A 25,624-nucleotide genomic window follows, 5' to 3' on the forward strand; every position below is an offset into this window, starting at 1 on the left:
AGAACAGTAGGAGCTTTTATATTTATTCTTTTGGCTTAAAATGTTTAGTTTGGGTCTTCCTCCTTTCCTAAGGGGGGAGCACACAGATTTATACCATCCCTTCCTAATGAGAATGCGTCTGAACTTCTCTACACAGCATTCCTCTACTTCTACCACTCCTTCACACAGCGGTAGAAGTATGTACTTGGTGGAGCTGTAAAACTAATCTGTGACTTAAACAAAATTTTTTTTAAAGAAGAAAATAAAACTAACCAAGGGTGGACGTCCTAAAGTCAAGCAGCATCAGAAATAATTCCTCTCAAAGCAGCAGAAGAAATGCAAGAGACAGTAAGAATAAATACAAGTTCTTGTGTGCCAGGCACTGCTGTTAAGTACTTTATTTGTATGACTTTATTCAATCTTCCCCAAAATCCTATGAAGTAGACAGGAAACTGAGGTACAGAGGGGTTAAGCAACTTGCCATAGGGCACAGAGCTGAGAGAGCTATGAAGCCCAGGACCCCTGTGGAGGAAGGCAGAACCCAGAGCCACTTCCGCTAAGAGCTACTCTATCTCCTAATCATCAGGTCAACATCACTCATTTACAGAAAGACAGAGAGAAGGGAAATTAGTATTTAAACAAAATTACCCCACTCTAGATCTAAGTACTTCTTCAAAACACAACTAAATTAAACTCAACCAACAAAGAAAAATACATGGACTCCTTTACAAACAGAATGGAAAAACACTGATCATTCTGAGCAAATCTCCTGCTGAGTAGAAAGGCATGGTATCTCCATTTTCTATTGCCCAAGCACACACAGATAACACAGCCAGTCACAGCAACTGGGCATCTCATCCTTTTTATAACTCCACTCAGTGAAACATGTCAAGTCAAAAGAGAGTCAAAAAAACAAACAATAAAAACCCACACACACACATATTTATCAGGTTTTGAGATTTATTAAAATAAAGTATTAGCAAACAATATGCAAAAACAAAGTTCTTAAGAGTTATGGCTTTGAAAAGCACAATATAGTAAAACCTAATACATTTTTATAAGTATCAAAAAGGCAACAGAATTGAAGCATGTTGCTAGAACTTCATTTTCTACAACATAAACAGAAGCAGAACAAGTACAAATAAGAAGCAGATCTATAGTGCAGCCACTGGTTTGGTCTTTATCATCTGCATATGAAGTATCTTTTTAAGAGAAGATGGGCAGGTGCATACAAACATCCAGTTTTCTTGATTACAATCCTATCCAATTTTAAAATAAGTGATTTTCAAAATGCAATTTTAACCCACCAGATCAAGAAAATCACTTGCCCAACTATTTTCTTCCAGAGTCCCTACACATAAAATACTTCATGAATAAATCAAAGCAATATCATCTCCAATGACATGAGAAGGGAAAATCTGATTCTAAAAAATTCCTTATAAAAGTAAGGAATGTGGAACCATCTGGCCTCACTGTAGTTTTATTACAGTTAATACCAGCTCGTAGCAACAAGGCACTACTTACTAATTAGGGAAAAGAACCTACCTGTACACAAAATTCTGAAATTTTTAAGAACACTATCTTCAAATGAATCCTTAAAGGACAATGGTTTACGGTGATTGCAAGAATTTTCAAAATTGAATTATTTGGACAAGAACCACACCAACCTTTTTCACTCTGCCATGAATGACAGAAGAATCCGGCTCTTGGATCTTTTCACCAAAACATCCCATCACCTGTTTTACAGCAAATGCTAACCAGCAAGTATTGTATCATAAGCTCTTCCTTAAAAAAAAAAAAAACTTTTTTGCTATGTAAAAATCTCTTTTACTGGTTTTTGTACACCATCCAATTTCAGGTTAACACTTCAGTTATAACACAGTTGTACTTTAGAAGGTAAGTTTCTATTATGAGTAATCCAATTAATAAAGGCTTGATAAATACTGTTACTCTTGTAATTAGGAAATGCTAAACTGTAATCCAGTGATTCCAAAAAACTGTCCGGCAGGCAAACTGCTTATACAGAAGAAATGCCTTGAATCATCACTTTCCATACATGCATCTTCTATGAGCAAAAAACCTCCCCCAAATCCCGCCTGTACCATCAAGGAAAATGGCTGCTGCTCCAGAGGAAACAGGCCTCAAACCTGAGATTACCCCCATAAAGCTGCCCTAGGTAGCATCCCAAGAGACCACCCAAAAACCAATGTTCAGGAAAAGTCCCTTCCATGAAAATCACCAAACATGCCTGAAACCACCCTGCTATCTACTACTTTAAAATATCCTTGCTTTTCTAGCTCACTGGCATAATGAGGACACATATTTATACTCCTAGCTGAGAGAGTGAGCGAGGATTTAATAAGACAGAGAAGGGCTCAGACCCTCTGAAAAGTTAACAGATCCAAACTGAAATCAGCACTGGAAGATGAGTTCAAAATGATCAGAAGAGCCTTCCTTCTTAAGCATGAAAGATATTAATATATTTTAAGTGGGAAAGTAATAAGAATCCAAAGTAATACTGAAAAACAACTAAAAAGAGTATAAAGAAATGGGATCTAAGCTGACATACAGATGCTCTCTGTAACAGAAAGTACTTAAACGGGTACTACCAGACTTTTTGGAGGTTCTCTGCTACTGGTAGGATTTTATTTTTTGTATAAACCTCCTCCTTCAACAGAGTACTATTACAGGAGGACCGTTTCCCACAGGTACCCTTGAGGATTTTATAATGTGAGCCCCAGTTCTTACCCTGACAAGAGATTTCAATCTGAAAACTTATTGATCATTTTACATCTTAAACGGATATCTCACTGTCAAATGTTATGAACAGCATAAAGTAGCTATACCCTCTTTCTGTACAATGAGATATACAGCTCATTGAACTACCTAGTAATCTTACTGTGGATTTCAACTCAGAAACCCAGCCAATTCTATTACCACAGTTTCCTTATTTAACAATAAAATGTGAAAAATGATTTATATTCTGATGTACATAACTTGACATTTTGATTGATGTCTTCTTCAATCCCTAAAGAAAAAGTGTTAGCTTCAGTAGATCAATAACACGCCTACTAGTTGACATTCCATAACTTAAGCCAAGCATTACCAAAAAGACCATAACACTTTATTTTAAAGAGATGCTGATCAAATGCAACTTTTAATTTTTTTTTCCCCAACCATCTTTCCGTTGCAATAATTCATTACTCAGATTAATTTTGATTCTATGTCTCTTTCTGCATTTACCAAACCGGTTGTGATTTTATTATTTCCAGACTCCAGTCTTTCCAGCTCACATATGTTAATATGTTATACACTATAAAACATGATTATTCCAGTGGTGTTGATGTTTCCATAAATTTGACTATAAACCATTCTAGAAATCAAATAAAATTTTAAAACTGCATTTTTCTGAAAAGGTTTCTTTCAGAAGTGTCTTCTTTTCATTGGTCACTAGCAATTTTTATTTCCCATCCATAGATTTTGGGCACCTCTGGGAATTAGAGAAGCAGTTACACTGAGTACAATTTTCACTTATAATCCAGGCATGTGGGGTTACTTTTAGGAAATACAACAAGCTTATACTTTTCCATGAAACTCTCAACAGTTAAGAACTTCAGTACTGTCCTTCATGAGACAAAATTCCTTGGGGAAAACACAGAAAAGGCCAATCACATGAAACCTTGCCAACTCTAAAGGCTGTGGCATGAATAAAAACAAATTTCAATTAACTCAATTGAAAACATCAATAAAACAATTCGACAGTTTCTACCAGTTCAAACCCACTGAAGTTGACTACATGTATCTGTCATTCAACCAGCGTGCTTTGTTTTGTTTTTTTTTCTTATAAATTTGTTCCAAAGATTGTGTCATATGCCTGGTAAGTAAAAGAATAATGTGGGTAGCTAGGTTCAAACACGGAGCAAGTAATTCTCTTTCCTGAGGCTGACACATCTGGAAGATAAAGAATGCATGCCATGTAGAACTTACGTTTAAGGCACAGGTGAGGGTCAGAAAGGATCCTTTTACCCAACAAAGGACCATGAACGGAAACACATATGGCACCTCACCCAAAGGTGAGCCACCCACTAAAGCCACCCACTGGCCGCACTTTGTAAAAGCAATAAATAATGGCACAGAAAACAAAATGAACCGCATTCTCTTCTCCTCAAAAAATGCATTTTTTCTTCTCTTAAAAGCAGAAAGGGCAAAGTAGAAAGTCAAACCAAACTAACATTTTAAATAGAAGACTGACATGGCTCCATATACTTTCAAAAGGCACCAGAAAATAGCTTTCTCCCATAGGTACATTAGGTCATTTCTTTTTTTTTTTTTTTTTTTTTTATAATGTCTCTGTTCTCATGCCATAACAAAGTGTCCATCTGACTGCTCTCTAGAAAATGAGGTTAAAAGTTCTTTACCCAAAGCCCTCCAGCATGACTGACTGAATGGGTATTTTAGAGTGTTCCTGTCTTTCCTCTCTTGAGGACTGTTCTGAGAGACTAGCATCCACAAAAGTACCAAAAAAAGGGGAAAAGAACCAGCACGCATGTTAACAGAGAGAACAGTCTGCAGTCTTTCATATGTGACTATTTTAAAGTCAACTATCTCCACAACCACTGCTTATTCATTCAAGCACCAGACCAGGAGCCTCAACTCAGGGCCAGACTGAAGAGGCTCTTCGGCTACAGTACACGGGTCCTTTCCTTGCTCAGGGCAACCGACGCCACTCAGAGCAATGGGATTAAGTGTGTGATTTTCCAACATGAGTAACACCCATAAAGCAGTAGGGAATTAAAAAGGCCCCTTAAGTTGGAGCTACAGAATAACAGTCTTATAATCTAGGTTGAAAATACACCAAGAGCTAGAAAAAGTGTAACTTCCTACAACTGTCGTCTATAAACTGCAGTGTTTGTTAATACAAAAGGGGTACCAAGGAAGTAAGGGTGAGCATCCAAGTCCAAGTCACTTGAGCGTGTCTCACAAAAGGTTACACGAAAAACTGTCACCCATCAAAGTGCAAAATAAAAGATTAATGCATGTCAAAATTAGAGTTCTTGCAACATTGGCCAAAAGCAGCAAAGCTGAACAAGGCCGCGCGTGCACTGTCACTAGCTATAAAGTAGTACTTACGACAGATTCTGGGTAAATGACATATACTGGAGATCTGTTGTTTACAATTTTTTTTTTTTAAAGGAAATGTTTTACAAAAGATATACTGAGTGAAGTCACAACAGACTGACAAACATTTAGCTGTATTAAATGTAAATTTTATGACATCACCTAGAAAACTATCACTTTGCTTCTACCGAACACTACCTGTTAAGAGCGGTGCATAGTGTTCCTTCAAATAAAACGGTGTTGTTTTTTTATAGTTTCTTTTCAGCCCTTACCATATGCTTTTATGAAACAATGAATTACACTTTCTTCACATTGGTAGGACAAAGAAACTGGTAAAAGTAGAGCTTCCATAGGCTTAAGAGGAGGAGGGAAGACTTTTCATGGCATACCTTCTTACATTATTATAACTTGTCATAATGTGATGTATTACTTTAAAAAAAAAAAAATGAACAAATAACAAGTCATTTGGGACAAGAAGGCAAAATTGTGTCCCAGTTTAAGCTCAATGCCAAACTTGTGAACTGGGGTATAACACTTACTTTGCATTTCTCACAACACTTTTGGGAGTTAATCACACGAACATGACTAACAAACAAATGTAGATTCATCACAAATAAAAATGTATTGGTCACAATTATGTAGAAAAAAAAATAAGCTATAATATCTGTTTTCCATGTAAGCTCACAGTATCTGTACTGAAAGTTTCCCTAAAATTAAAACAAGTCCACTAATAATATAATTGAAAAGACTACTTCTACACTATGAGACAGAAGATATGGGGTTCAGAGGGGAGCCCATCTGAGTCAGGACTTTATCCAGCCATTGAAGAGGCCCATGAAGATGAATCTCAATCCAGCATGGGGTGCTGGTAACATCCTGCCGGTGGTATTCGGCGCCCCAGCCCTAAGAAAATGAAAAGATATCATAGCAAATCCCTCTTTAAACTGTCAACCAGCCTAAAACAATTTTAACATACTAACAAAGACAGTAAAGACCACAAAACCAATCTCAGAATTCACCATGGAGTTAAAAGCAACAGAGTTACAGTAGTGAAAGAGATAGGATCCACTTAATAGAAACCCTTAGAGCGAGGTATGTTTCAGAATTCTTCCTCTTTTTGAAGTTTGTAAAGTTTTGTACTTCAGAAAGTACAGTATTTCATAATTATAACACTATTATTTCTGCAGTGAGATACATTCTCACTTAATGGGATAAATAAAACGCACAAAGAGCCTCATATAAGTTCACATCAGATTTTGCTATGAAAAAGTTTTGGGTTTTCAGGTTTGGGATTTTTTTTTTTTTTAAAGTATGAGGTAAGACACTATAGATCTGATCAATAGCATGCAACTGTAATTAAAGTAGCTGGGATGAATTAAACTGGAACACTTTAGCTTAAAATTCTAAACAGAATTTTTTTCACATTTATGTGCTTGGATTCACCAAGCTCTCTGCTTTACAGCTTACGGTAGTGCTGGCCCAGAAAAATAAGGCTTGGGAAGGGGGAAATGGGCAAGTAGAGACTAAACATATAGAAGTTATGTTTCTGGGACACCTGGGTGGCACACTTCGTAAGAGTCCTGGGATTGAGACTCGCATCCCTGCCCCACTTCTTTGCATAGTCATGCTCCCGGCTCAGTGAGGAATCTGCTTCTCATTCTCCCTCTGCTCCTCCCCAACCCTCATTCTCTCTCTCACTCTCGATCAAATAAATAAATAAATAAAATGTTTTTTTAAGAAGTTATGCTTCTATGGAGGGGGAATGCCTTTGGGGCTACTGATGCATAAAAAAGACCTATAGCAAAGCAGCAAGGCAACACTGGACTGTGGGTCTGAATGCCAAAAAGAAAAAGCCCACTCAGAGCATCATTTCACAGTTGTTCTTCTTTGGCTAAATCCTGAAGGACCAAATGGATAGAGTACAAGATGCTTATATGTGTCACTAAAATTCTTCCCTAATTTTACTCACAAACCATCATTTTCAGAAGGCCAGTAAAATCAGGCCAAGAGCAAATGATAAATTTGAAAAGTTCTTTCAACTCTGCAAATCCTTAATAACAGAGGTTAAATACAAGGAAGATAATTTTAGTCTTCTGAAGAATTTTTTAAGTCACCCCAGTGGGATCTAATAATAATTGAAACTGCTGAAGCTAAGGAACTTCAAAAGCAATTTTAATATTTCTAGCAATTCAGTCTTTACCCGAAGCTCTTTATAAACTCAGCCCCTATTCAATATCAAAATCAGTATCAGTATCATGGATTATATAATGTCTGGATTATAAAATTAAAACTTAGACCTACTGTGTGGTTTTAAAGCTTTAAATCAAGAGTATCATTTAAAAACCTATTAAGTCAGGTCAAAAGTAAATACTTTCACTTCACAAAGGCATTTTAAAATCATAACCTAGAGAAATATACATATTTACAGTGACTCTAATTAAGCTACAGGCTACCACTCACTCACCTTGACAAAACTCATTCGAATAGTACACATTTTGGTGAGCTCATACACTGCCTCAAATCCGTGGTTGACAGACTGAGCCAGAAGCTGAGCAAACTCTTGGTTGTTAAAAATTTTAAGGCTGCAACTGCTGGGAATCTTACAGACAGTGGTAGGATGAAAGCCGTGATGAAAGTTGCAGTTCCTACTCTGAACAAATATGCTGCTGTCACTGAGGCACTCTGCATACACCTCTCCACCGACATAGTACAGGTGAACACCTTAAAAAGACAAGCATTACAAGATTCACCTTAATACAGCAGTATAATGAAACCAAAGAGGTAGTATAAGGTGCAACCAAGAATACCCACTAACCTACAGCAAATGCCCAGCAGTCTGTAGACAGAAGCTACCACTAGAGGGCCTTACACTGCGCCAAAGAGAATCAAGAGCTCTACAATGGTCCTTAAATAACTAATAAGACTTAAGCCTCAGGTTTATCAGTTCTTAGGTTATTTTCTCTTTGCCAACAATCATTTAATATCTCTGTGAGACAAAGCGAATGCAAAAAGACCAAAAAGCACCTATGATCAGTCTTTTCAAAGGAGCACTTGGTGCTAAGTTAATTTAACTATCACGAAGAGTCAACTGACAAGATGCTCTGCTTTCTTTTTACTAATGGAGTACAGGAGCATTAAAAAAGACCCTAAGTCATATATGTAATTTCAGGTCACAGGAAAAGACTTTAAATGGCAGATTTATTTTATCTCTCTCGAAAAGAGCGGTTTGGGTATTTTAGAAATATGTATGTAATATGTGAACACAGTTTCAATATTAAAACTTCAAATTATACAGCTAAAGCTGAAGTTATTTCCAACTTTTCACCACTACAAACAGTGCTAAAAAGACGATCCCTGTACACTCATACTTCATACACATGTGAGTCAAAGACTTATATTAGACTATGGTACGAAAAACTGTTTTGTTTTTTGTTCTGAGCAAATAAAATGACCCATGGAGGAAGGGACCCTAAAACTAGATACTAGGAAAGATGGGAAAACAGATTGTAGAATTTAATTATTCACCAGGTAGATTTCTCTAAGATCATTCTCCTGCAGTGGGAAAACCAATACACAGAAGTGAGGCATTTCACCCACAAAATCAATGCCAAGTTAGCAACAGAGTCAAAAAAGAACAGAAATTTCTTTTCAACTTATTTTTGGCCATAGTATTTTGCTGAATCTCTTCTCTAAGATATCACATCACAATTATAACTGTACCTCCTGTAGGTAAAAATAAAGTTTACTGTTTGTAGGTAAAGGGTATAAGTGTACCTTTTGTTCTATCTAACCTGGACTAAGACTTTCTCAAATCTAGGAAACAAAATAGAGCTAGTGGCAAAAACTAAACTTACAAGACAGGCAATACGCTCTACCTGGGAAAGCTTTCCTTCCCAACCACTTGATACACGAGACTCAGACATTTCACAGAGGTGGGAAAAGTTCCCTGTTTGTTGTGGCAACTGTCTTGTGGAATGAAATGGAAATAAAACCTAGTTATCTGAATTTAAAAGGTAGGAGGGGTGGTGATGAAGCCACTGGAGACTTGTTATCATTCAAACTGGACTTCTTAACTATAACCCAGCTCCTCCAACATAACAGGGATTGTTACAAGGTACCTCAACTCAAAATACCATAATTAAAAAATTCTAATCCTTCATCAGCATTCATATATTTCACAAATATTTGTCTGTACTTACTATGAACCAGGCACTCTTCTAGCTGCTGAAAATAATGCTGTAAACAAAGCAAACTTCTGTAAAGCTTATATTCCAGTCAAGAAGCCACTCAAAAAATAAATATAGGAATAGTATGATTTCAGAGACTAAGTACTATGACAATAAGGATAAGGAAAAGAGGACTGATCAGGTCTTGACTTAATTCACTCTCTAGCACCTGACACTTGAGGGCAGAGCCCGTACCTCAGGCTCGTGGTATAGACAACTTTACACAACTCACGGTACACAGTGAGCACAACAAATGACTGATTTCAACTGAACACAGGGAAATGACAAAGTTACCTTTTCCAATATGTCGCCTAGTGTTTTCAATTGTTGAATTACGATTAACATTTGACAACAACCCCAAGCAGAATCTACTTTTGTTATTCGAAGGGTCTGTGAATCCATCTACCAACACACTAGTAGAAGATGCATGAAAAGCCTCCCCAACACGATTGTTTAATTCATAGTACACAATTGAACACCAATGTTTGGGCTCTTCATAGGCAACAGGCTGAACATCTGTAAACAAACCAGACAGAAAAAATGATTAGTGAGTGAATAAGAAATCCAGGATTCTTTGTGTTTCCCTTTAAGTGAACCCAAGCACTCTATGAAAAATCCTTTCACATATTTCACTTCAGTCTTGCTGTCCTTTCTGGAGGACGGTCTCTTCAGTAAGTGGTGTTGGGAAAAAAAGTTTGGATCTTTAAAAAAATAAAGAAAGAAAGAAAGAAAGAAAGAAAGAAAGAAAGAAAGAAAGAAAGAAAGGAAGAAAGAAAGAAAGAAAATCAGTAATGCCTTGAATACAATGATTTTAAAACTTATCTAAATACAAATGTAAGGATGGATAATATCACATTTATTTTATTTTTTTTTAATTTTTTATTATTGAAGTAGAGTTGACATACAATAGCATAATGGTTTCAAGTGTACAACAGTAGTGACTAGTCTGAGTTTATTTGGTGAATGGTTTAAGAAAGTAGTCCAGTTTCATTTTTCATATGTGGCTGACCAGTTTTCCCAACACCACTTACTGAAGAGACTGTCTTTTCCCTATTGTATATTCTTTCCTCTTTTGTCACAGATTAACTGACCATACAAGCATTAGTTTATTTCTGGGCTCTCTATCCTGTTCAAATGATCTAAAGTTGACCCTGCAACTTTACTGATTTCATTTCTTAGTTCTAGTAGTTTTTTTGGTGAAGTCTTCAGGCACCCCCACATAATTTGCAAATGACAGTTTTACTTCTTCCATTCCAGTATGGGTGGCTTTTCTTTCTTTTTCTCGTCTGACTGCGGGCAGTTAGGTCTTCCAGCACTATGCTGAATACAAGTAAGTGGCAAGAATGGATATCCTTATCTTGTTCCTCATCTTAAAACTTCCAGCTTTTCACCAATGAGAATGATGTTAGCTGTGGGTTTGTCATACATCATCTTTACTATATTGAGGTATGTTTCCTCTAAAACCACTTTGTTGCATTTCCATCATAAACAGATAATGATTTCTGTCAAATGCTTCTGCATCTATTGAGACGATTATATGGTTTTTATCCTTCATATGTTACTAATGTATTATAACACATTGGTTGATTTAAAGCTTTGTTTCTTCTTTTACTAGATCTTTTAGGTGTAAGGTTAGACGGTTTATTTCAGATTTTGTTTCTTAAAGTAGGCCTGCACTACTATAAACTTCCCTCTTAGAACTGCTTATGCTGAGTCCCAAAGTTTTTCAACAGGTGTGTTTTAACATTTTAAATTGTTTTTCTAGCACAAGCTAATCAAGATTTATATTTATAAAACAAGCCTCCGTCTGCATCAGCAACCTGAAAGACATATATGAGTATTTGTAAAATTACTCTAAAAAAAATATGAACTAAAAAAAACAAGTGAGACTCTTAGCAAGCTAGGAATAGAGGATAACTTCTACAATTTGATAAAGAACATTTATAGGAAACTTATACCTAACTTCATACTTAATGGTGAGGAACTAGAAGACTTCCTGCTAAGATCAGTAACAAGGATGTTCTTACCACTCCTTTTGCAACATTGCACTAGAAGTCCTAGCTATACAGTAAGAGAAAGGGTAATAAAAGGTATACAAATTGGAAAGGAATAAGTAAAATCATCTTTGTTCACAGATGATATGACTGTCTACCTAGAAAACCGGGGGGGGGGAGGGGACCAAAAAACCCCTCCTGGAACTAATTAAGCTATTATAGCAAGATCACAAGATGTAAGGTTAATACACAAAAGTGAATCACTTTGCTATACATCAACAATGAACATGTGAAATTTGAAATTAAAAATTCATCACCACTTATATTAGCATTCAAAAGAAGAAATACTTAGGTAAAAATCAAAATAGGTACAAGATCTAGATGAAGAAACTATAAAACCCCAAAGTCAGACATCAAAGAGGAACTAAATAAATACATAGCCCACATTCATGGAAAAGAAGCCTTAATATTGCCAAGAATTCAGTTCTTCCCAATATGATCTATAGATAACCAATACAATCTCAATCAAAATCTCAGCAAATCATTTTGTGGATATCAACAAACCAATCCTAAAATTTATCTGGGGCAGCAAAAGATCCAGAACACCCAATATGATACTGAAGAAGAACAAAATCAGAAGCCTGATGCTATTTAACTTACCATAAAGCTACAGTTATCAAGACAGTATGGTAATGGCAAAAAGAATACACAAACAGATCAAAGGAACAGGAGAGAAAGCCCAGAAAAAGACCTATATGAATACAGTTAACTGGGGGCACCTGGGTGGCTCAGTGGGTTAAGCCTCTGCCTTCAGCTCAGGTCGTGATCCCAGGGTTCTGGGATCGAGTCCCACATCGGGCTCTCTGCTCAGCGGGGAGCCTGCTTCCCACCCCCCCCACCTCTGTCTGTCTCTCTGCCTACTCGTGATTTCTCTCTCTCTGTCAGATAAGAAATAAAATCTTAAAAAAAAAAAATACAGTTAACTGTTTTCTGATGAAGCAACAAAAAGCAATAATGGAGAAAAGACAGTCTTTTCAACAAATAGAACAACAGATATTCACATGCAAAAAAATTAATCTACACACAGACATCACATCCTTCACAAAAATTACCTAAAGGCTGGTCACAGACCTAAATGTACAATACAGAACTATAAGAGTTCTAGAAGGTAATGTAGCAGAAAATCTAGATGGCCCAGGAATATGGTAATGACAACACCAAGGCATGAACCATGACAGAACTGCTAGGCCAGATTTTACTAAAAATTAAAACTTCTGCTCTGGAAAAGGCACTATCAACAGAATAAGAAGACAAGCCAAGACTGGGAGAAAATATGTACGAAAGACATACCTGGTAAAGGACTATTATCCAAAATATACAAAGAACTCTTAAAATTCAAGAAAATAAGTAACCCAATTTTAAAAATGGGTCAAAGACATAACCAGCCACCTCATCAAAGAAGATATATGCATAAGAAATAAGCATATAAAAACATACTCCACATCATGTGTCATCAGTAAATGTAAATTAAGATAGCAATAAAGTACCATGATACACCCGTAAGAATGGCCAAAATCCAAAACAGTGACAACATCAAAAGCTGGGAAGGATGTGGAACAACAGGAATTCACATTCACTGCTAGTGGAATATAAAATGGTATAGCCACTCTAGAAGACAGTTTGGTGGTTTCTTACGAAACTAAACACACTCTCACCATACAATCCACAAACATGCTCCTCAGTACTTACACAAAGGAGCTAAAAACTTATGTCCACATAAAAACCTACAAACAGATGTTTATAGCACTTTATCCATGATTGTCAAAACTTGGAAGTAACCAAGATGTCCTTTTGCAGGTGAATGGATAAACTGTGGTAATTTCCAGATGATGGGAATATTAATCGCTCTACAACAAAATGAGCTAGCAAGGCATGAAAAGGGATGAGGGAACTTAAAATGCATGTTACTAAGTGAAAGAAACCAATCTGACAGACTACATACTGTATGATTCTAACGAAATGACATTCTGGAAAAGGCAAAACTATGGAGACAGTAAAAACACCAGCGGTTGCAGGTCAGAAGGAGTGAGGAATGAACAGGCAGAGCACAGAGGATTGTTACAGCAGTAAAACTATTCTGTATACTGTAGATATATTTCTGTATGTTACCAGTACGACAGTAGTACATTCCTCTCATTATTCATTTGTTACAATCCACAAAACATACAACAGCAAAAACAAACCCTAATGTAAACCATCGATTTCGGGTGATGTGTGAAGATAGCTAAGTCTGTAAAAATGTACCACTCCAGGGGCGCCTGGTTGGCTCAGTGAGTTAAAGTCTCTGCCTTCAGCTCAGGTTGTGATCCCAAGGTCCTGGGATTGAGCCCCCACATCAGGCTCTCTGCAGGGAACCTGCTTCCCTTCCTCTCTCTGCCTGCCTCTGCCTACCTGTGATCTCTGTCAAATAAATAAATAAAATCTTTAAAAAAGCAAACAAACAAAAAATGTACCAGTCCGGTATAGGGTTTTGGTAGCTGGCAAGGCTGTGCATGTGTGGAGACAGAGGGTGTGTGGGAACTCGCTCTACTTTCCACTTTTATTTGCTGTGAACCTAAAACTCCTATGAAAAATAAAGTCTGTTTTTTTTTTTTTTAAGATTTTATTTATTTATCTGGGGCGCCTGGGTGGCTCAGTGGGTTAAAGCCTCTGCCTTCGGCTCAGGTCATGATCCTAGGGTCCTGGGATCGAGCCCCACATCAGGCTCTCTGCTCAGCAGGGAGCCTGCTTCCTCCTCTCTCTCTGCTTGCCTCTCTGCCTACCTGTGATCTCTGTCAAATAAATAAATAAAATCTTTAAAAAATAGGGGCGCCTGGGTGGCTCAGTGGGTTAAGCCGCTGCCTTCGGCTCAGGTCATGATCTCAGGGTCCTGGGATCGAGTCCCGCATCGGGCTCTCTGCTCAGCAGGGAGCCTGCTTCCCTCTCTCTCTCTCTCTCTCTCTCTCTGCCTGCCTCTCCGTCTACTTGTGATTTCTCTCTGTCAAATAAATAAATAAAATCTTTAAAAAAAAAAAAAAATCTTTAAAAAATAAAAAGATTTTATTTATTTATCACATAGAGATCACAGGTAGGCAGAGAGGCAGGAAGGGGGTGGAGGGAGCAGGCTCCCCGCTGAGCAGAGAGCCTGATGCGGGGCTCAATCCCAGGATATTGGGATCATGACCTGAGCCGAAGGCAGAGGCGTTAACCCACTGAGCCACCCAGGTGCCCCATGAAGTCTGTTTGAAAAAAAAAACTAAAAGTGGGGCGCCTGGGTGGCTCATTGGGTTAAGCCTCTGCCTTCGGCTCAGGTCATGATCTCGGGGTCCTGAGATCGAGTCCCACATCAGGCTCTCTGCTCAGCAGGGAACCTGCTTCCTCCTCTCTCTCTGCCTGCCTCTCTGCCTACTTGTGATCTCTCTCTTTGTTAAATAAAGAAATTTAAAAAAAAATCTTAAAGAAAAAAACTTAAAGAAAAAAAAAAACACAACTAAGTGAGCATGAACTTTGGATAAAAGCTGGTATACAATCTAATGTTAAATGCCAGAACTGCCTATGGAGACAGATATATATACAAAATAAATTACCAGCCAAACTCTTATTACTGTAGAAGTCAACAATTCATAATGGATGTAACGCATGGGAGGGACACATGCAAATTTTTCACCCAGTGCTGGTGGATTATCTTTCTTGGGGCTGAAATCAGAAAGAGAAGTCAGGAACTTTCAAATTCCCTTTCAAAAAAGGCACAAATCAAAAATATCCAAAAAACTCTTAAGAGTGGCTAGGTGGACTAGATAGGCAATACAAAATAAATGGTTAACTTTTAAGACTCAGTTTTGATTACTGAATTGCAAAGAATTCAGATGAGGAGGAAGAGAAAAAAATAAACCAATGTGGACCCATAAAGAAAAGTCCTAAGCGCTCAGAATATGAAGAAGTTTATATAAAAGATAGAACAGGGAGGGGCCCACAACCAAAGACACATACAAATGAGTTGTAAGCAGTTATAAGAATAGTGTCAGGAAAGCTAGAGCCAAAAATGAACAGAAGCTTGCAAAGAAAAAATTGCTAAGCAAAACTAAAAAGACAACTTTGGTTCACAGAGAAGAAAAAGAAGAGCTCTGCTCAAGGCAAAGAACATATTGTCAACTGGCAATTCAAGGCGCTGCAGTTTAACTCTGATGTCCCTTCTGTCAAAATAAAACAGAGAGAAAAAACCAGAAATAGGACTGAAATGACAGGAAACTTTGGTGAAAAAAAGACATCAACGAGGGCAAGATGCCTTGAGTGCCAGGTCCCCCTAAGGGGACTCAGCTGTCTGGCTGTGACAAATGGTAGTGCAAGAATTATCCAACAGACAACACCACAGAGCTGCACGCTGATCTCTGGACAGCTAGGACAAAGAAGGGAAGGAAGATGACAATGGAGGTAAGTCCAGTCCAAAGTCTCAAAATAAGAGAATGAGAATGAGAACACCATTTACTGGTCATCCCCTGATGCACTATGTTATAGCCATTATACATAGTGTCTAACCCAATCAACAACTAATAATTCCTGTGTAAATATTCTGTTTCATGTACAAATGAGAAAGAGAAGTGGAGAGACTTTAAATGCTACCTGAGGCTAAAAAGCGAGTAAGGAGCGGTACAGGAATTCACCTCCAGAGACATTCTGTTCTATGAGAAGGCAGACTGTATAAACTATAAGAAAATGAGTGTGATAGAAGTCCTAGATAAATCCTACACCTTGAAAAAGCAAAGACAGTATTCACACATTAACAAGACTACTAGGGAGGGCTGAAATTTAACTATTCTTAGAAATGTGGGGTTCCCGGAAAAACAAAGTGTGACATACACTCACTCCTTCAGTATCATCACACACACATACAAAGCACACAAAAACATCATTCTTTTAAGAAATGTATAAAATGGCAGTACCAAACTTCTCCCAAACTTGTTATAAACTAAGAAGATTAAAGTCTCAAAACAAAGTGACTTCAGAGGCACCTGGGTGGCTCAGTTAAGCATCTGCCTTCCATGATCATGGGGTCCTGGGACTGGCCCCAAATCTGGTTCCCTTCTCAGTGGGGAGTCTGCCTCTCCCTCTCCTTCTGTCCCTCCCATCCCCACATGCTCTCATGGGCATGTGCTCTCTCTCTCAAATGAATAAAATCTTTTTTAAAAAGTGACTTTAGAACAATAAGATACCATATTCACATCCATTAGGATGGCTACTGTATTAAAAAAGGATGGAAATTAACACGTATTGGCAAGAATGTAGAGAAAGAACTCTAAAGCACGGCTAGTGTTAATGTGTAAATGGTATAGCTGCTGTGGAAAACTGTTTGGCAGTTCCTCAAAAAGTTAAACAGAATTACCATTAAATCCAGCAATTCTACTCCCAGGCATAGGATACCAAATGATTTAAAAAGCACAGTCCAGCAAATATCTGTACAATAATATTAATGATGGCGTTATTCACTATTCTACCAAAAGGCAGAAACAACCCAAATGTCCACCAACTGATAAATGGGTTAACAAAATGTGGGATATGCATCCAAGGGAACACATTCAATCTTGGAAAGAAATGAAATTCTGATACATGCTATAACATGAATAAACCTTGAAAAGGTTAAGCTAACTGAAAAAAGCTAGTCACAAAAGGACAAATATTGTAAGATTCCACTAGGCAAATTCATTGAGACAGAAAGTAGAATGGTGATTAACAAAGGGCTAAGGGGAGAGTGGTTACTGTTTAATGGGTATAGAGTTCTGTCTGAGATGATGAGAAGTTCTGGAAACGGACAGTGGTGATGCTTTGCATGTCTCTGTGAATATACGAAATGATACTGAGTTGTTTACTTTATCAACAGAGCCCCCAAAGCAATGAAGCAAAAACCAGCATGAATGAAAGCAAAATAAATGATCCAATAATAACAGTTGGGGATATCCCAACCTGCAATCTCACACTCTCAACAACTAATACAACAATTAGAAAGAAAATATGCAAGGATACAGAAAACTTGAACAACAACACTATCAACCAACCTGATCTAAATAAAATGCACAGAATTTAGGACACCCTACAGTATCAAAATGTATAGGGTTTTTTTGTTTTCTTTTCTTTTTTCAAATGCACATGGAATAGTCTCTAAAATAGACCACTGCTATGCCCGGGGTTGGCAAATCTTTCTTGTCCACCAAATCCAGGAACATATAAAAAGGATTAAATACATGACCAAGTGGGATGCAAATATTTTAGGTTTCGTAAGTCACATACTATCTTTGTCACATATTCTTTTTCTTTAACAACTCTTTTTTTTTTTTAAAGATTTTATTTATTTATTTATTTGACAGACAGAGATCACAAGCAGGTAGAGAGGCAGGCAGAGAGAGAGAGAGGAGGAAGCAGGCTCCCTGCTGAGCAGAGAGCCCGATGTGGGACTCGATCCCAGGACCCTGAGATCACGACCCGAGCCGAAGGCAGAGGCTCAACCCTCTGAGCCACCCAGGCGCCCCTTTAACAACTCTTTAATAATCTAAAAACCATTCTTAGATCTCAAGCTACACAAAACATACATAAAACAATTCTCAATAAATTTTAAAAAGAACTGGAATCATACAAAGTATGTTCAATGCTTTGTAATCCCACATGGAATCAGATTAGGAATCAAAAGAAAAAATGGGGAAATACCAAAATATATGGAAACTGATTAATGTGTTACTAAATAATCCAAGGGCCAAAGTAAAACATCAAAAGGGAACTTGAAAAAAATTCTGAACTAAATAAGCATGAAAACAAAACATACCAAAATTATGGGATGCAACTAAAGGAGTGGTCTTGAACTTCTATGCTAAAAATGTAGAACCACTGAAGCCAATAACCAAAGATTTCATCTTAAGAAACTATTAAAAAAAAAACGCAAACTAAAAGTAGAGTGAGCAGAATAAAGAAAATAACAGCAAATGAATTTGGAAATCAATGAAAAAAAGAAAGCTGGTTCTTTCAAAAGATCAACAAATTTAACAATCCTTTAGCTAAACCAACCAAGACACAAAATACCAAAACCAGGAATGAAGACATCACCACTAACCCCTAAGGAAATCATAACTATTATAAAATATACTATGAAAAACTTTATGCCAACAAATTAGACAATTTAGACAAAATGCAAAAACTCCTAGCAAGACACAAATTATCAAAGCTGACTCAAGAAAAAACAGAGACTCTGAATAGACAGATCCAACTAAGGAAACTGAAACAGTAATTAAAAATTTCCCCATAAAGAAAAGTCTAAACCCAAATAGCTTCACTGGCAAATTCTATCAAATATTTAAAAAAGAAATAATACAAATAAGCCCTTCCAAAAACACAAGGGAACACTTCCCAACTCATTCCATGAGATCATTATTACCCTGACACCAATGCTAAATAAAGACGTCACAATCCCTGCCTCACGAATACACAAGCAAAAATATTCAACAAAATATCAGTAAATCTAATCTAGAAATGTATTAAAAAGAATTATACACCAAGACCACATGAGAATATCCCAGGAATAAAAGCCTGGTTTCATATCAGAAAATAAGTTCATGGAATATACATTAAATAGAAAAAAGAAAAAAAACCTCATCTGATCATCTCAACAGATGCAGAAAAAGCTTCTAACAAAATCCAACGTCCACTCATGGTAAAAATTCTCAGCAAACTAGGAACAGAACTACTAGTTATGGCTAGCCCCTCCAGAATGACAGTGAACAGAAGTAGTGAGAACAGGCATCCTTCTCTTGTTTCCAATTATAGGGGAATAGTAATTCAGTCTTTTACCATTAAGGATGATGATAGCTATAAGGTTTTTCATACATGCCCTCTAATAATGAGAGAGAGAGAAAAAAAAATTAAAGGCATCCAGATTGGATAGCAGGGAGAAAAATATGCTGTTTGTCACTGACACATTCTTATATTTAGAAGATCCTACGGAATCCAGACAGATAAGCACACACACACAAAAAAAATCCCTATCAGAATTTATAAATGAATTCAGCAAGGTTGCAGGTTACAAGATTAATATATGAAAAACCAATTATATTTCAATATATTTAATTAAGAAGAAACCAAATTCCATTCACTTCAGAATATATCTATACAGAGACGCTAAAGTAAAAAAAAATTTATCTTGAACACTGGAAGATCTAAATAAATGACAAGACATACCAAATCTATGCACTGGAAGATGATGGAAAACCTCCCCCACTGATTTAGATTCAACATGATCTCTATCACAATCCAGGGAGGGGATTTTTGGGGAGGCAGAAATTAACAACCGGTACTAAAATAATAGGCAAATACAAAGAATGCAGAACTGCTAAACAATTTTGAAGAAGAACAAAGTTGGAGGATTAACACTTCTTGTTTTCAAAACTTACTATGAAGCTTTAGTATGTATTTTAAGACTATGAAGTACAGACATAAAAATCAATGAATAAATTGAGTCCTGTAATAAACTCTTACATTTATTCCACTGATTTTGGAAAAACATGCTAAGGCAATTCAGTGGAGAAATGGTAGATACTCTTTTCAACAAAACAGTGCTAGAACCAAATGGATGCTTACATGCACAAAGATGAATTTAGATCTCTATCATACAGAAAGCTTAACTCAATATAAATCACCTAAATGTAAAAGATAAGGCTACAGAACTTCTGTAAGACAAAACAAAATTTTCATGACTTTGGGATAGACAAAGATTTCCCAGATGCACACCAAAAACATGAACAAGGGAAGAAAAAAGTGATAAATTAGACTCTGTCAAAATTTAAAACTTTCAGCTCTTTCTGCCATCTTGCAGCCTACAGAGGCCTGCTGGGAACAGAACTCCTAAACTGACAAATATGTCTGGAAGGCTGTGGTCCAGAGACATTTTTGCTAGTTGTAAGTGAGGTCTTCTGAACTAGGAGTGCACAGCTCTTCTTAAAATTGAACGTGTTTATGCTCAAAATGAAACTGAACTCTTATGGAGGCAAGAGATGTGCTTCTGTGTACAAATCTAAGAACAACACAGTGACTCCTGGTGGCAATCTGTACAAAATCAGAGTAATCTGGGGAAAAGTAACTCGTGCTCATGGAAACAGTAGCCTGGTTTATGCCAAATTCCCAAGCAACCTTCCCGCTAAAGTCATCTGCCACAGAATCCATGTGATATTGTACCCCTCAAGGATTTCAACTTACTGAAGAGAAAATAAAGTTGAGCCAAAAAAAAAGTTGAAAACTTTTGTGTTTCAAAAGACATTAAGAAAATGCAACAACAATCCAGAGTAAACAAAAATATCTGCAAATCATACATCTAATGAAGGACTTCTAACCAGAATATATAAAGAACTCTCACATCTCAAAAGTAAAACAAACAACCCAATTAAAACTGGGCAAGAGATTTAAATATGTCATGAAAAAAAAATACATGAACAGCTAATAAGTACATAAAAAATGCTCATCATCAACACTGATTACAGAAATGGAAAATTAAATGAAAATTAAACAGAAGCACATATTAAGACCACAATGAGTCACTACCTCATACCCACTAAAATGGGTACATCCAAAATACTGACAGTAACAAGAATCAAGAGCATGTGGAGATAAGGGGTATGTGTGGGGCGGGGGGGGGGGGGGCTAAGTTGGTTAAGCATCTGCCTTCAGCTCAGGTCATGACTCCAGGGTCCTGGGATGCAGCTCAGGTCAGGACTCCAGGGTCCTGGGATGGAGCACCTCATTGGACTCCTTCTCCCTCTGCTGCTCCCCCTGCTTGTGCTTTCTCTTTCTCAAATAAATAAATTAATCTTTAAAAAATAACTAAAAGCATGTGGAGAAACTGGAACCCTCATATGTTAGTGGTAAGAATATAAAACAGCACTGCTATTTTGGAGAAATTTGGCAGTTTTTCTTAAATAGTTAAATTCATCATATTGACTCAGAAATTCCAGTCTTAGGTATTTTCCCAAGAAAAATAAAAACACAAAACCCACACAAAAACTTATATGCAAATGTTCCTTAGAGTAGTAGTCATAGTAGCCAAAAACTAGAAATAATTCAAATGTCCACCAACTGGTGAATGGCTAAAAAAATATGGTACATCCATACAATGGAAAACAGTTTAGCAATAAAAAGGAAAAAACTACCAATACATGTTTCAACATGAAAGAACCTTGAAAACATTACGCTAAGTGAAAGAAGCCAGATGCAAATAACTACACATTATGCAATTCTACTTCCATGAAATATTTAAAAAAGGTAAATCTATATATACACAAAACAGATTAGAGGCTGTCTGGAGCTGAGGACAAGAGCAGGGATAGACTGAAAAGGCGTACAAGATTATCTTTTTAAAGGATTATGAAAATATTCTAAAACTAGATTGTGGTGATGGTACAAAACGTTATACATTTACTACAAGTCACTGAATCATACACATGGATAAATGTTATGGTTTATAAACAATACTTCAATAAAGTTTTTAAAAAGTGGTAAGAAGTTAAAAACAAAATAGCAGTAACAACAAATTATGATGATAATTTCTCTTACCTCTGCTGGATATACTGGGCATAATCTGAGGAATCATATTATTGCTTGTATCCATTGGCTGGGAATTATCTTGACCCATTTGATCATCTGGTGGCATATAGGCAGGAGGAGGAGTATCAGCTAAGGAGGAGAATATGAGAAAAGTTAAAGTCCCAAAAGAATTGTTAATACCTTCATCCTGCTTAAATGTATTCTAAAAGCATTAAAAATTTCCTAAAATTGGGGCGTCTGGGTGGCTCAGTGGGCTAAAGCCTCTGCCTTCGGCTCAGGTCATGATCCCAGGGTCCTGGGATAGAGCCCTGCATCAGGCTCTCTGCTCAGCAGGGAGCCTGCTTCCCCCTCTCTCTCTGCCTGCCTCTCTGCCTACTGTGATCTCTGTCAAATAAATAAATAAAATCTTTAAAAAAATTTTTTTTCATAAGATTAACAACAGGGTTTGTCACTCAACATTATAGACAAACAAAAATGTAGGCTGCTACCTGAGGCAAGAGAAAAGGAGAAAAGACAGCACACTTATTAATTACTGAAAACCTGCTAAAGGACCATATATATTCGGTTCAATCCCAGATAGTAGACCAGTGCTGAAATTCACTAAAATAGAATTCAAGGTCAAGAATTTTGTCTTTATGTGCTTAGACCCATGCTGGGAGGAACTGCAACAACTACAGACCAATCTGAAGGACACAGATTAACCTAGTTTGAGTGTACCTCTACAGAGACACTTTGAAATTACCAAAATCACATACTGTATGTTGTTAATTAATACCAAAAACTAAAACTATACTCTCCGCCTGTATGATCGGACTACCAACATGAACAGCAGATAGACAGTTAATTCTTTTCAATATCCTGAAATGGCTGTCATGCCTTACTAAATAATTAGGTAATTCTCAGGACATCTGAATGTGAACTAGATAATCTGAATTCCAGCCCTCATAGTTAAAAATCTCTGTAGAAGCTACAGCTCTATTTCTTTCACTCCAAGGTTTGTACAAAATATATTTTGACACAGAACTGTAATCAAACTGAATCTAGGGCAAAGTATGAAAATTAGTTCTGGTGCAAAAACCCAATAGCACATTAAACAGTTGATACTTAATTCTTCTTAAAAAAAATTTTAAAATACATCAACCAATGCAACAAAGAAACCAGAAACAACATACTTACCTATGACTCAACCTGCCACAGTAGGCATTCAAATATTTTTTGACAAAGTGACATAATGATGCATCCATATATGACAGGCCATTAACAAAATCTGGGCACTTTATAAAATCTACTTATGAAGTTTCCCCAGGCAAACCAGTTTATCAGTTACCTAATTAAAGATAACTGGGGTGTCTTTTTAACTTTCCAAAGTCTATAATCATATGACAACCAGTAAAGTTAAAAAAGCACACAGTTTAATTCACAGACCTGTACTCCTGAAGCGAGTAATACACTATATGTTTACCAAAAAAAAAAAAAAGGCAAAAAACACAGACTTGAGAGCAGAGAAACCTAGGCCGCAAAGCTCAGGCAAGGTACTTAAACTCCTGAAGGGAGTATCAGTTTCTTTCTTCACCTGTATAATCCAACTACTATCTCACATGGTTGCTCTGAAGATTAAATTTAATGCAGTATCTTCATCACAGTACCAGTTATACAAAAGGCACTCAATAAATGGTACTTCATATTACAAATTACATGAAAATATTTAAGTCAAACAAGGTTACTTCTTTTGGGGTGGTAGAACTTTAATTTTTAATGCCTGGAAATACATAATTTGGGTATTTGGGCCAATAAATGATCCAATGATACTTAAAATACACTTTCAGTTTTCCAGAATACCTGCTCCACATCATAGTCATCAAACACATAGTCTTTTTCTGTCTTCAGGTTTTTGATAACCTGTTAGAACACTGCTTCCACGTATATAGACTCCCTATGAAGCCTCTCAAGTTAGCACCATTTGGCTTCACTCTCAGGTTGCAGGGGTAGCCAGTCTGCATAGCTAGTTATAAATATATATATATTTCTGTAAGTTTACCCATTCATTTCACAAATATTATTGAAGGCCTGCTGTATACCAGGCTCTGATATAGGGACTGGGGATGTAGCAATTAAAAAAAAAAAAAAAAAAAGGCTAAAATCCCCTTTTTCATGGAGTTTATAGTCAAGAAAGGGAGAGGAGGAAATGACAGAATATAAATACAGACAATCTGTTGGGTTGTAATATAGGCTATCAAGAAAAATCAAGCAGTGAGAGAAAGTAGACAGGATTAAAGGAGAATGTGAATTTTTTATTGTTCTTAAAGGATCATCTCTCCAAAACTCTGTTTGCTTTTTTTACAATGTTCAATTTATTTAAAAAAAAAAAAAAAAAAAAAAGGCAGTTCATCCATTTCTCCTACCTCTTTCCTCTGACAACTACCCACCTGTTCTCAATATCTATGATCGGGGATTCTTGTTTTTGTTTTTTTTTTTTTTAAATTCGACATATAAGAAAAATTATATGGTATTTGTCTTTTCCTGACTTACTTTATTAGCTTAATACCCTCAAGGTCCAGCCATGTTGTCACTAATGACAAGATTTCATTCTTCTTTATGGCTGAATATACCACAATTTTCTTTATCCATTCATCCATCAATGGACACGTAGGTTGCTTCTGTGTCCTATTATAAATCATGCTGCAATGAACCTGGGACTGCATATGTTTTCAAGTCAGCGTTTTTGTTTCCTTCAGATAAATAACGAAAAATGGAATTACTGGATTACATGGCATTTCTATTTTTAATTTTCTGAGGAAATGCCATACTGTTTTCTTTTTAATTTAAATTCAATTAATCAACATATATTATTGGTTCCAGAGGAAGATGTCAGTGATTCATCAGTCCTATATAATATCCAGTGCTCGTTACAGCATAATGCCTTCCTTAATGTCCATCACCCAGTTACCCCATTCCGCCAACCCCCTCCCCGCCAGCAACCCGCAGTTTGGGAGATTCCATACGGTTTTTCACAGTGGCTATACCAATCTGCATTCCCACCAACTGCATGAGGTCTTCTTCTTCTCCACATCCTTGCCAAGGCTTGTTACCTCTAATAACAGCTTCTCTAATAGGTATAAGGTGACAGATATATACTCACTGTGGATTCAATTTGTACTTCCCTGATGATTCGTGATGCATAGCACCTTTTCCTGTACCTGTTGATCATGTGTATGTCTTCTTGGGAAGAAGGCCTATTCAGGTCCTCTGCCTGTTTTTCAGTTGGAATGTTTGTTTTTGTGCTAGTGAGCTGTAGGAGTTATGTCTTTCCCATATTATCCCCTCATCAGATGTATGATTTTCAAGTATTTTCTCCCATTCAGTAGGTTGCCTTTTCATTTTATCAATGGTTTCCTTTGCGGTACAGAAATTTTTTTGTTTCATGTAGTCCCATTTGTTTATTTTTTGCTTCTTTTGCTTCTGAGGTCAATTCAAAAAATCAGCACCAAGACAAATGTCAAGGAGCTGCCTCCCTGTTTTGTTCTAGGAGTTTTATGATTTTAGGTCTTTTGTTCAAGTCTTTAATCTCTTCTGACTTAATTTTGTGTATAGTGTCAGATAGTAGTCCAGCTTCATTCTTTTGCATGTGGCTGTCCAATTTTCCCAACATCATTTACTGAAGACTCTCCTTTCCCCGCTGCAGAGTCTTACTTAGCT

The 25,624-nt window shown here is 36.8% G+C and overlaps 1 protein-coding gene and 1 pseudogene across 3 annotated transcripts in view; one reads left to right on the plus strand and one right to left on the minus strand.

Moving 5' to 3' along the window:
* Nucleotides 1-925: 925 nt before the first annotated feature.
* The window catches only part of SMAD5 (SMAD family member 5), a 53,250-nt gene continuing 28,551 nt past the window's right edge, over nt 926-25,624 (minus strand). For all 3 annotated transcript variants that reach the window (XM_032336642.1, XM_032336643.1, XM_032336644.1), the window contains exons 4-7: nt 21,938-22,057; nt 9,618-9,839; nt 7,562-7,818; nt 926-6,000 (exon numbers count right to left, since the gene is read on the minus strand). In XM_032336642.1, coding sequence (XP_032192533.1) covers nt 5,857-6,000; nt 7,562-7,818; nt 9,618-9,839; nt 21,938-22,057 — 743 coding nt within the window. In that variant the 3' untranslated portion in view covers nt 926-5,856. The remainder of the gene's footprint in view (nt 6,001-7,561; nt 7,819-9,617; nt 9,840-21,937; nt 22,058-25,624) is intronic.
* On the plus strand, nt 20,205-20,590 carry LOC116585708 (annotated as a pseudogene).

The sequence above is a fragment of the Mustela erminea genome, chromosome 3 (assembly GCF_009829155.1).
Source record: "Mustela erminea isolate mMusErm1 chromosome 3, mMusErm1.Pri, whole genome shotgun sequence".
Lineage (NCBI taxonomy): Eukaryota > Metazoa > Chordata > Mammalia > Carnivora > Mustelidae > Mustela > Mustela erminea.